The following is a 13,048-nucleotide window of genomic DNA, read 5'->3' on the forward strand; positions in this document are numbered from 1 at the left end:
GGCTGTTTCGCAATTGCGACTTTATAAATCACAATGTGATCTCACAGTGAGACTTTTGCAGTAGCAACTTATTTAACTGTAATTGCAACTTTGTTTCAGAACTTGACTGCATATCCTGCAATTGCGACCTTATATCTCAGCGTGAGTATATATCTCACAATATGACTATTTTTTACTCCGAGGCAGGAATGGGCTTAAAACACACAAAAAGTGTCACTCACAAATTAATTAAAATCACCCACAACTTTATTTTTCCATTTATTTGCTGTAAATACAAGCAAAAAAACAGTGTAGTTGTCACACGTGAGAGCAACAACAGAGCTGACAAGCCATGTTCAACTATCACGACCGAAACATGTAATTTAGGCTCAGCTTTGATTTCTGCCATGCTAAAAGCACACCTAAAACACGTGTTCAAATGAACAGGATCTACCCCTACAAAAGCTTCCACTGTAGCAGTTGTGAATGTAAACCAATACTGTCTCTTTAAAAATGCACAAAGGCCTCCGAACAGAGTGAAGAGAGCTCAGGCGCAGATATGGAAACAAAGGAGGGTGGCCTTTCCTTTTCCCACCTGGTTGGTTACAGGACAAAAGAGGCAATGTAACAGTAGTTTTGTCTTCGATTCGGAACTTAAAAACGGTTTCTTCTCACTGTAGTGCAATGACTGCTGCTGATGGAAAAGTAGTGGTACAGATATAAAGATTCGCTTTACATGCTTAAAGTCTTCGCATACAGCATCACTGAGTATAATCAGAAATGTTGTCCTTCAACGATTATTTTACCACAATGACACAAGGACAAACTTAAGAAAACAATGCCTTGTAGGTGTCCTTACCTTGCTTAGACAATATCACTACTGCGAACTGTGTTATTCACTTGGTCCTGACTAAATGTACATTAATCTATTGTAATGTTGTTCTTGTGTTCCTTTGTCAGTTTAGACCTCAAGCCCATAGCTGCTGAAAAAGCCTTCTGCAGTCATGGCCTCTTTAAATGTCACGGTCAAGGAATTTATTGTCACCTGAGTCACAATGACTTTCTCAGGATGCACTGTGGTGGTGGAAGAAGTCTGCGATTGGTCAACTGGGATATGTAATGTTGTTGTGCATTCTGCTGTGACATCAGTATCCATCATTTCCATTTCTTTGGCCCCTGAACTGTCTACCTCACATGTTTCTCTTACCTCTTCCTGTCCATATCTAGCGCTCAAATGTACCTCGATAACCGAAGGTCTGTTCTGTACTTTGTCAAACACACCTTTCTCGACTCCTGACTTGGAACTGTTGTGTAGTGATTGGTCAGTGTTTGTTGTGTCATGTGATACCCGTACAGAGTCCTCACCCCCTGCAGTGTCTGTGACTGGCTCGTTCTTTTGTGCGTCGGAGATTGTACTGTTTTCTGTTGCTTCTAAAACTGGACAGGTATCCTCGCTTGGCTTCTCAGCATGGTCAAAAATGGAAGAGCAGTTCTCAGTTTCTTTGATGGGAATTTCAGATTCCTGTTCTGTCGAAGAGTTGTACCCCTCAGACATCTCTTTACCTGGCAGAAAACGACAAACTCAGAATAAACTTTCAAGGAACGGTTAGTGTAACTGAATGTTTAGTCATTATTTAGTCAGCCTCAAGTCGTTCCGAAGACATGTGACTTTCTTTCGTGTTGCCTAAAGATAGGTCATTCCAGGTTTGATGTCAATGATCTTCATGGACTTAAAAACCTGCCGTGATGCATCTTCAGCAGCAAGTTTAAATGTACCCAAATGCAAAAGGGATTCGAAATCTATTGCGGTGTGGAAGAATTTTGATGATTTTCCTCACACAAATCTACAGTATAACTTCAGAAGAACTGGAATATAGTGCCAGAGTCGGATGGACTACTTCATGAAATTTGTTATTGGGCATGTTATTGAGTTGAGCATGTTCAATAACATTTCTCTAAATCACATCAAACATGTGTTAGTTAGTTGTCACTGCGATTCAGAAAGATCTGGCAATATTTTTCAGAACAGCCCTCATGACCCCTGAATATGTTCCATGCAGAGTATCTTAGCAACAGTTGCTGAATCGACGCCACACAACACCTACCACTTGGAATGTCCTGGTGCACTTCTGTTGTGTTTTCTTCATTTTTTCTCATCTTCTTGACCTTTTTCTTCTGCTCATCTTCCTCGTCTCCATTCCACTCTTTCTCCGAAGAGTCTTTTGATGGAAGTGGATGTCTGTTTAGTTGATGGGATAGTTTGATGTCTTCTATGAGCTTAGACCTGCACTGCCTGTTCTTGCGCTTTTCTATACGACGATAACCAACGCCTTCTCTACAGCGCCGCCCATTCTGGTCTATTTCTGTCCCCACGGAACGGGTCAGCGACAGGCGGATTCTCGGGGTTGGTTTATCTGGAACCTTGTGTGCACTTCGTAGGTCCATAGGGTAGATGTTCTGTTAGGAGGTTGAGATTATGCTGTATTTATCAGATGTTACAAATACTGAAATACTAAAGTGTCTTTGCACATGCTGTGATACATTATCTTGAAATCTGGATGGCTCTGTTGTTGCATTTACAAAAAATTGTACTGGACCAGGTCAGGAAGAAAAAGTCAAATAAAAATCTCTGTGGATGCTATGCCAAATTTGGACACTGTAACCAATAATGGACACAAACACCAAAATTAACATCCTCCAGCACTTCTTGGACACTTTAATAAATCAGATTTCTTTCATTATGTGTATCTGATTTTGTGCATTATGATTAAAAAAAAATCATAATCACTTAAATTTCATATAAACTGCAAATGGACTTGAAAATAATGAAGCTAACTCATACCCTCAGGATAACTCGACGTGGTCTCAGGCCTTTCCTCTTATAAGCCAGAGCTCTGTCCTTCTCCTCTCTGTTAGAAAGAGAGAGATATGCTAAGGAATGGGGAGATGGAAAGGAAAAAAACATCCCATTGCCTCCAGCCTATTCATTTCCACATCAGTAACTGAAGGTTCCCAGAGTGTTACTTACTTTTCTTCGTAGGCGAGGACAAGACGAGGGTCCAATATGTTGTCCTCTGGTTCCCAGGTGCTGTACCTGACATTCACACAGACAGTTCCAAACAAATCATTGGAGCAGAACATAGCCGAAACCGTTTCAAACACAGATTATTATTTTTTGCTCAGAATTAAAATGTAAAATTTACAGTAATTTTGTCTGATAATGTCCAGTTAAAATAGTTCAGAGCTAGGTTTTATTTGAAAAACCAATAAATTACTTTAAACACAGCATGCCGTTGTCTTCTCTTGTGTGATGTCTTTTATGGCATGGGTGAATTTCATGAAACTTGTCAAGAACATACTTGGGTCATATTTCACCCAAAACTCAAAAGAAAGAAAGAAGCATTGCAACATTTTCTTTCTTTGATTTTGGTGTTAAATAATCAGGTCGTCTTCTTGACAAGTTTCGAGAGATTCAGCGATAAAATGTCACATGACAGAAAATAATATGATGCTGTTTTTTATGCAAAATCTAATTTTCTAATTTATAATTTAATCTTTTTAGGGGTGAAATATAATGAAAGCTTGTTGCTATATTGCGAGATATAAACCCGCAATTGTGAATTATAAAGTCAAAATTTCAAGATATAAACTCGCAATTCTGAGAAAAATGGAATTGTGAGATAAAAAGTTGCAATTATCTTTTACATTCATTTTTTTAAATTCCGTGGCAGAAACAAGCTTCCATAGAAATGTGACCTTGACATGTTGTGGGATTCACACACATATTGTGACAGTTTTGGGTCATGTGGTCTTTGATAAAATTACCAATATGAGAACTTACTTAGGCGACCATCCTTGCCACTTTAGCAGATATTCCACATTTCCCTAAAATGAGAGAGAAAGAGTCACATTAAGTTTTAAAGTTCAGAGGAAGATATACGTCACCATTCTGTTCTCAACAAATCCATGATAGAAACGTCTCTCAGATTTTTTGAATAAGCATGCCTGTCTCTTTAAGATGTCAACATTCAGTAGTATTTTGACATGGAAGATTATGCAGGATGAAAACAGCGCTGCGCTCGCTACTGTTACTGTTGCGTGATGTCACAGAGGGGTGAGCTCGTGAGTTCCATAAAAAAAAAAAAAAACAGTTTCAGGAACATTCATGGGATGGAAATAGGTGGGGCCATGGAAACGCGTAAACAACTCGTTTCGTGCAACGTGTGGAGCGGCGAAGGTCTTTCCCCCGTCATGCTCGAGCGTATGAAACGAAACCCGCGTGCACATAGAGCGTTAGTCATCATCACCATCACTAGCTATTACTGTACATTACAACATCTGCCTGTATACTACACAAAATAATAAATAAAAAACACATACCAAAGAGATTCTTGCTCGTGCGTGCTCTATTAATAAACATGACCTATTTTATTTATCGCTATTTAAATATCTTTAATCTTGTTTATTCTGCAGTTGTTTATAACTGGTCCGATTATTTTGACAACTGCGCGGATGTTACACGTATCATCCTTCACCCTGCACCCGTATAAATAAACTGCGTAGCTCCGAAACGCGGCGATTTTCTGAGCGAAACGCGCATTGATGGCGAAGATGATGACACGCGCGCTGTTCTCACACACCCCCCTCCATCTATAGCGCTCGCAATTCAAGAGCGAGACGTTATAAAAATCCACAAACTTTGGAGATTAACCGCAATGTTTTGCACACGAAAAGTCATGCAACGAAAAAGTTCCGAAATGTTACGCAAGCTTAGGTGTTATTCACTCATGAGTCATTCCAGAACTGGCAACAGAAGAAAACTGTGCGGACTTTGGGGGTATTAATCATTTCAAAACAGAAAGTAAACAGTGCCTGCAGAATATGTTGCATTAAAGCAACTGAATGAAATGCATTTTTATACGCACAGCAACGTCCTTACCTTTCTTACCCTCTTCTTCGTTATTGCCTCCACAGCAAACACTTGCTCTCCTATTGATGACAGCTCCATGTTAATGAGATCATCCAGTGCAGCAAATATAGTTTCTGATCTCTCCTGTTTTTCCTCTTCAGGGGATAAAATGTTGCTTAACCACAGCGTAGACTCTGAGAGTGTTTTTTTTTTTAGGATGTAAACCCACTGGTACTCTTGGTGCACCCTCAGGTCCGCCGCTGTTCCAGCTCTTTCTGAGTTTTAAAATCTGCGACACATGCACGCACTGGCTTGGCTTGGCGCGTGCACGCTCTACGCGCGCGCCCCCACCCACTTCTCTGTCTATGGCAAGCAGAGTTAACATTTAGTCTTCTAACAAGTAACCTTTTTTTTTTTTTTTTTTGCAATATTTTAGTATTTAAAAAATTTCAAATTAGCAATCTAACAGTGGCTTGTCTCACTGTCAGTTTCATAAGGTTATGTTCATTAGATCTACAAAGATTCAAAAATGTTTGACTAAAAACTGGTATGCATTATATTGCCTAATAAAGGTACTAGTTTATTCAACTGGAAAACTATGATATATCTAAATATTTACTAATAACTAAAGAATAAGTATAACTACGAACCCTAACTAGTTACTAATTCAACTGGAAGAGGTACTAGCAACAATCGGTATACATACTAAATAGTTGACGTTTGAAACACAGAGAATGCAATAGCAAAAAATTTGCATTTTATTACCAATAACAATAGAATAGTTATTTGACACTACTGGAATAAGGAAATGAGTAGCCTACTAGTATTTTACATTTATGCATTTTGTAGATCAGCTTACATTTGATATAATTTTAACTAGTACTCAAAAAACAAGTAACATGATATAGTTATAAAAATAAAACAAAAATTCATCACACCCTCATGTCATTCCAAACCCATAAGATTTTCGTTTATCTTCGAAACACAAATGAAGATATTTTAAATGAAATCTGAGAGATTTCTGTCCCTCCATTGACAGTCCATGCAGCTACCACTTTGTTGTTTCCAAAAGTTCATAAAGAGATCGTAAAACTAATCCATATGAATCGTCCAAATTTTCTGAAGAAACTTGATCACTTCGATGAACAGATTGAATTTAGGCTTTTATTCACATTGATCAATAAACATAAACAGTAGCTCAACCGTACTTGCTTGACGTGTGAGGACAAACCTCATTGGTTCTTGTGCGTAACACACAAGAATGAACCTCATTGGTTCTCCCACATCAAGCAAGCATGCTTAGCTTCTGTTTACCATTTCTGATGTGTGCATTGATGAATGTTTATATGTGAATAAAAGTCACTAAATTCAATCTGTTTCTCATATAAAACAATTGTGTATCTTCAGAAAATTTGGAATAAACTGCTCGATTCATATGGATTAGTTTTACGATTTCTTTACGAACTTTTTAAAGTGTCAAAGTAGTAGTTGCATGGACTGTCAATGGAGGGGCAAAAATCTCTCATTTGTGTTTAAAAGATGAACGAAAGTTTTACGGTTTGGAATGACACGAGGGTCTGTAAATGATGACAGAATTTTCATTTTTAAAGAATAAATGTTAAAATGGCTTGCCAAACTCCGTCCCTTTAGCGCTGCACCGAGAGCGAGTCGCCACGAGAGTTCGCGCGCGCTGAGGAAGGAGCGCGACTGTTTTTGCCAAGAAATGGAAATGAAAGACGGGAAAAGGTGGTCTCTCTCTGAGCGATAAAAACGTATTAGTACGATGAGTCACTTTTGAGCTACACGAGAATACCGGGTCATTGCAGAGGCTGATGTAAAACCCTATATGAAACGTGATCTACACATACACCTAGAACATACTGAAAGTACTTTAATAGTGTTTTCCGAGAAACACGCTGAATAACAGCGATAATGAGTCCTTCCCGGAATCTGCGCCAGCAGAATTCCACAGAAAGTTCCGCAGATTTCCAGAGAATTCCAGCGCCCATCATTTACAGTTCTACACACCTCCCACCCCTTGCGTGCTGATATCCCTGTTTTGGTTTATTCGATGTATTTAGCAAATTTAAATCAAATCGACAGAATTCCGTTAATATTCCCCAACAATCAAAGCAGAAAAAGTGAGAATGTGTAATTGATGCACAGAGACAGTAAAAGTGAAGGATAAATTCAGCATACAACTTATTGATAATGCATATATATATATGCATTATATATATGCAGGCAAGCAGACGAGCCCAGAATATAAAAGCAGCGCCCAAAGTTATACGTTAAGCATTTTCCCTCGTTATTAAGAGAACGCTTAATGATTAAGATAGACGTATTATCGGAGAACCAAATTCATTATGGCTACATCTTGTTCATGATACATAGATAGGTAGCCTACGCTACTAGGCTACTGTATAGAGGAAAGCAGATGAGCACCGAATACAAATGCAATATCTCTGTCTTAGTATTAAGCAATGTTTTCTTTATAATGGGTTTCTATCGGGGGAAAGCTAAACGTGTAACTTTTTTTTTGCGTTCCGTTCATATTTACCTGCTTGCCTGTGTTATAAATAAGTTGTGTAGCCTACTGAATTTGGTCCTGAATTTAAAACCATTAAGATATATAGATAATTAACTATATGCCAAATTTACTGTTTGATTCCCACACAGAATTTCTTCAAAATTAAATTTCAATCTCATTTTTGGATATTCATCTTTTTTAAATTTAAAGATGCTCAATAAGATGCAACTCCTTCGGATGGATAGATAGATAGATTAGATAGATAGATAGATTCACATACTCTTCTCAATAGCATTTCTTTATTTCAAAATAATCAATTTTTTTCTTAAAAATCTTTCGTTACGAGTTCTTTCTAGAGGCTTTGGTTCATTTATTCTCTGATCGTTTCAACTTCAACAGTCAGGAAGAATAAAACAGTAACGATTTGTCAAACTGGACGTATACAAACAATAAGAAGTTGTGTAAATACTTACTTGCATCGTCTTCATGAGTCTCATTTTGTAACTCATATGGATGAAGAAATTCAGTAATGAAAGGAATGAGGTGATAGAAGTGCCAACCAATTGACTTTTATAATGGTAAAACCAATTTTTAGGTACACACTGAAATTACAGTTGATTTATTTTCCGGGGGCATATGGTTATGTCGTGAGGTAATCGCTTGCACATACAATAGATGGCGCTGTCGTGCCGTTGAATTAATACGCTTCTTCATTGGCGACTTGGAAGGACATAACCTATTTATCTTGCTATCCTTTTGAATGTTTTTTTTTTTTTTTTACTCAAACCCTCCTAATGCCATTGATTCTCAAAAAGTCCGATATAGCTACAGTATTTCAAGAATTTCAAAACTCAGATATCAGACTGTCGTGACCATTTGAGAATCTTAAGGCCGTATAATAACGCAAGAGCTGCAGGATACCCGCAGACAGGCTAGTCAGCCGCATTTAGCCACCATCACAAACATGGATCAGCACAACTCGACGTTTGGAGTGCAGCTTTTCATTTATGATTTGTCGAGGGGAATGGCCAGGCAGCTCAGTCCGATAATGTTGGGTGAGTGATGTAGTATATCTTTACCGTTACATTGGTGAGGGCCGAGAAATTTCCAATCCTACCATGAAGAAGGGTTCGCTCATATATATTACTTCCATCTTGCTTCGTTGCCTGGTCACCATCCAATGAGAAATCTTGGCTAATGAATATTAATTAGGTAATGCCACCGTTACTTGGTAACTTTCCAATGGCGAAGACTTAGTGTTGGATTATTAATGAGGTATAGTGACGTTGCGGTTTTACCATCCAATGGCGATGGCTTTGCTTATAAATATTTAAGAGAAGCCTTCGCTGTTCTAGGATATATAAATTCGCGTTACATCTGATCGATGAAAACACTTTTATCAACAAAACCTTTTATTAACATAACCCGAAGAGCTATATTCACAGCGAGACCCGCTGATCTGTTTATCTCTGTTATTTAGCATTATTTATTAAAAACAAAAAGAACAAATTGTTCTGGAACATGATGTTCTTTATGTTAATTAATCGTGTCACATGCTAGAGCACTGGTTAGTTAAGGTTCTTTAGATTGAAAATAAATCTTTAAATGGATCAAACCATAACAGTCCTACTATTATATTTTAATAATGTAAATATAATAACATTTTAACTGTATTATGAGGAACATAACTAATAAAACTAATATCTATCATATAATAAATGATTTCTAAAACATATTCTTTCTTACAGGAAAACAGCTTGATGGGATTTGGTAAGTGAATTACTGTTACTTAATATTGTGCCTATAAAAGATTATGGTTAAAATCCTTTATCTATAAATAAGTTAAGTATATAATTATATAATATTTATGTAATATCTTTTTTAAAAAATTTGAATTTGTGTTTATGCTTGTGAAGTGCTTTGCGCTGCATTTCATGTATGAAAAAAAATGCTAAACAAATATTATTATCTAATAACTGTAATATTAATATGTTTTAACCATATGCATTTCCTGTTATATTATGTCAACACAGGCACACATCTATAGTGGTCTACGGAGAGGAATTTTTCTATGGTGGTGCTGGGATCTCTAGTTGCCCACCGGTAAAATCACAACCCACTGCAACACTTTTAGTACTCAAGATACGACAAGCACTTAAACGTCGCCCGAACATATGCTCAAATACTCTATATTGTGCTGTTTGTGAGCCCTCACTTTACATGATCATGGTCCATGTGAAGCTTTGAACAGTTTTTATCCGTTTATTTTTGGGTTGTTGAGATTAAATGGCCTTGGAACACAATTGTTCTTAAGAGGTACATTTGTTCTGGGGCGGCTGCAGTATGTGCCACAGTGTATGCATGTGTTTACAGGGCGGGACGATGCTCGGACCTCCAGACACAGTGGTGGAACTGGGAAATACAGAGGTGACAGAGGAGATCTTTATGGATTACCTGTCCTCACTTGGAGAGACAACATATAGGTGAGTGTGTGTTTTTGACTATTGTTCATTACTGAAAATAAAATGAGGAATTTCTTTCTTCCAGTTTAAAGTCCTTATAAGTCTTTGTGGTGTATAAACATGTGCTTTACATGCATTGCTTGAATTCATAAGCCTCTTTTTCTGGTTTGGTCTCTCTCTACAGTGGTGACAAGTACAGATTGTTTGAACACAACTGTAACACGTTCACTAATGAGGTGGCCCAGTTTCTCACTGGCAATAAAATTCCCTCCTATATCACAGATCTACCCTCTGAAGTGCTCTCCACGTGAGTATGCTAAACATAAACTCGCTCAGACATGCTTACATATTTCAAGATTTTCAGGGTTATTTTTATTTCCACTTCCGCCATGGGAAAGTATTCAGGAACTACATACAGGGAATAAATAAACAGCTTGAGATCTGTGTCTTTATTGTCTAAGGGGAGAAAAAAAAATACAGTTTAACAAAAGTATAAACAATAAAAGTAAAATGTTTGGATGCAGTATGGAAATTAATTAAATTTTAAAAAATTTGAGGTGAAAATGCTTAAAGGGTTTAGGTCACCCAAAAACGAAAATTCTGTCATTAATTACTCACCCTCATGTTGCTCCACACCCATAAGACATTCGTTCATCTTCAGAACACAAATTAAGATATTTTTGATGAAATCTGTGAGCTTTTTGCCTCCAATAAGACTGCAACGCAATTACCACTTTCAAAGCCCAGAAAGGTAGTAAAAACGTCGTTAAAATAGTTCATGTGACTACAGTGGTGCAACCTTAATGTTATGAAGCGACGAGAATACTTTTTGTGTGCAAAAACAAAAATAACAACTTTATTTATTAAAGTCGACTTTACTAAACTTTATTATTAACGACTTATGACTTTATTTTAGCCGGCATTCTGACGTAGAACCCGGAAGTGCTACTACGTAAACAGCGTAGGAGACTGACATGGAAAAAATTGTTGAATAAAGTTGTTATTTTTGTTGTTAAAATGCATTTTCTTTTTATATTTCGAAGAAAAACATTTTGGATCTTAAATGATAAAATGTTTATTTTTGGGTATAGTAGCCATTAAATGGTCCTAAAAATAGTTTTCAATTTCTTTTGATTTTGTAGTGAAATGTGACCTGGACCATGTTTTTGTGAGATTCTCCCATTTGTGATTGTATAACTGTGATGTTCTCTCATTTTCAACTGTCACATTTCCAATGCTGAAAATTTATGTAAGAAGATCTGTGTTGTTTTCACAGTTTTCACAGTACTAAATGCTCTCTCTTTCTCTCTCAGGCCATTTGGTCAGGTGTTGCGGCCAATCCTGGACTCGATACATATTGCCCCTCCAGGCGGAAACGTGATCAGCAGCCAAAATAATCATAGCTAGATCATCTTTGTAATCTCATACACACACATACACATGCAATAATTCTCACATAGGCTTGTTTATACACACACATTTGCCCTGTTGTAAATGAAGTTTGGCTCAAAAATCAACATCAGTTCTGATCCACGTTCACAGTTGCCCAAATATTTTGAGACAGTTTTGCTTAAAGTGTTTCAAGCACAAGGTCTTGGTTCATCCTTCCAGATCACAGATGGTTCATACTTTCTTGGTTTCTATGGTTTTCATTATATTATATAGCTTTATTTTGTATCTCTACAGCCCACCACATGCAAAGGTCATTTGTTATTTGTTGATGACAATCCAACTTTTCCCCTCTTGCTAGTTTTGATTCATTTCACATATATTTCACGCTGTTTTTTTCCCACCAATATGTGTTCATACATATTAATATTGGAAAACCAAAAAGTATTTTCAACATTTATTTATTTATTGTGTGTAACTTTGTGGCAAAGAAGCACATGTGCTATAATATGGCTTGCATTAGTTTTTGTTCTGAAGATCTTATTGAATGTGAATGGATGGACATGATACATGTGGCTCAGATTCACAAAGAAATATATGTATCTATGCCTTTGTCATGGCAGCTTGGGCACAAGTAACATTTTTAATGTAACTATGTAAAGTACAAATGATTTCTACATGTTATGCTTAATGTATATTTGGTCCCCTCTATTTATTTACCCAGCTAAATGCCTTTATATATGCTTATTTTATTTTCACTAAAGGAAGGTTTGCTGCTGTTGTCGGTGTTATATAGCTGAACGTGTTTCTTTGTTGTTGGTATTTATTAACATGTTTGTATTTTAAATCGGTTTATTTATTCGGCTCACACATGATGTATGTAACATTCAGGGATGTTTGATGAAAGACTGTACCTTTTTTATTTTGTTTTCATGCTGTTGTTCTCATTGTCAAAATGTTGCTACAAACCCTAAACTGCACTGATTGCTTTGAGCTTTATCCTCATGTTTTATTGGAAGTCACCTCATTAAAGAACCAGCAATGAGTCTACAAAAAGAGCCTTTATGTGTGCTATATCACATAGTACATGGCACTACATGTAAGAATGTATATTTCCACACATACATTTTTAGCACTGCTTAGAAGTCACAACATTCACAGTTCTGAATTAATTAAAAAAAAAAAACAGAACTAAAGGTCGACTGACAAAGATGTTTTGAATATTTTTGAGATTATCCTACAGCTCATTAAACATTCACTTCTAGGCTTAAGAGACAAAACCAGTTTAGATGGAAAGGATTACTCTATATGTAATCTTGAGTACATATAGAGTAACAATGCATCCTTCATATCTCCGAAAAGTCTTTAGTTTTGTCATATTTATAAAAGATAGATACGCTAAACCGAGTCTTTCCGGAAAAAGCCGAGATCCTAGAGGCGTGCCTGCCGTCAGTGCCGTGGGCGGAGCTAAAGAGTCAGAAGCGCGCGCGGCTTCTGCGAAGAGATCATTATCATTATAAATACAAAGGGAACAAAAGCGTTTACGTTGTTTACATTATATGCACTTGTGCGCCGATTGCCAAGAAAACACAGACATCTGATGCAGCTTTACTCACCACCCGCGATCTGCAAATCCAGCGCTGAACTGGGACTTGTTTACAAAGTATTCATCACCGAAACCCCGGGAACAAACAAACATACGTGCACAACTCCGCTGCTGCCCCGGAAAAACAAACTTCATCCACTGTTCCCTTAACACTGGGTTCTTTGGGAAGCTGA

At 37.1% G+C, this 13,048-nt stretch overlaps 2 protein-coding genes across 5 annotated transcripts; one reads left to right on the forward strand and one right to left on the reverse strand.

Moving 5' to 3' along the window:
- Positions 1 to 228: 228 nt before the first annotated feature.
- On the reverse strand, positions 229 to 8,049 carry cbx7a (chromobox homolog 7a). Of its 4 annotated transcripts, none has more exons than XM_051888731.1 (6): positions 7,892 to 8,049; positions 3,821 to 3,864; positions 3,008 to 3,073; positions 2,822 to 2,888; positions 2,085 to 2,436; positions 229 to 1,542 (listed from the first exon to the last, which is right to left on the reverse strand). In XM_051888731.1, exons 1-6 carry the CDS (start codon positions 7,925 to 7,927, stop codon positions 941 to 943), a joined length of 1,167 nt encoding a protein of 388 aa, XP_051744691.1. In that variant the 5' UTR covers positions 7,928 to 8,049; the 3' UTR covers positions 229 to 940. The 4 variants fall into 4 exon arrangements, with proteins under 4 accessions (XP_051744691.1, XP_051744690.1, XP_051744693.1 ...); XM_051888730.1 differs by lacking the exon at positions 7,892 to 8,049 and adding an exon at positions 4,919 to 5,237; XM_051888733.1 differs by lacking the exons at positions 2,085 to 2,436; positions 7,892 to 8,049 and adding an exon at positions 4,919 to 5,250 and having other exon boundaries at positions 1,178 to 1,542.
- A 90-nt stretch (positions 8,050 to 8,139) lies between these two features.
- Positions 8,140 to 12,325, forward strand: desi1a (desumoylating isopeptidase 1a). Its single transcript, XM_051888735.1, has 6 exons — positions 8,140 to 8,473; positions 9,167 to 9,188; positions 9,452 to 9,521; positions 9,792 to 9,901; positions 10,065 to 10,187; positions 11,194 to 12,325. The coding sequence occupies exons 1-6, from the start codon at positions 8,383 to 8,385 to the stop codon at positions 11,285 to 11,287; spliced, it is 510 nt and encodes a 169-aa protein (XP_051744695.1). The 5' UTR covers positions 8,140 to 8,382; the 3' UTR covers positions 11,288 to 12,325.
- Positions 12,326 to 13,048: the final 723 nt, after the last annotated feature.

The sequence above is a fragment of the Ctenopharyngodon idella genome, chromosome 3 (assembly GCF_019924925.1).
Source record: "Ctenopharyngodon idella isolate HZGC_01 chromosome 3, HZGC01, whole genome shotgun sequence".
Classification (NCBI taxonomy): domain Eukaryota; kingdom Metazoa; phylum Chordata; class Actinopteri; order Cypriniformes; family Xenocyprididae; genus Ctenopharyngodon; species Ctenopharyngodon idella.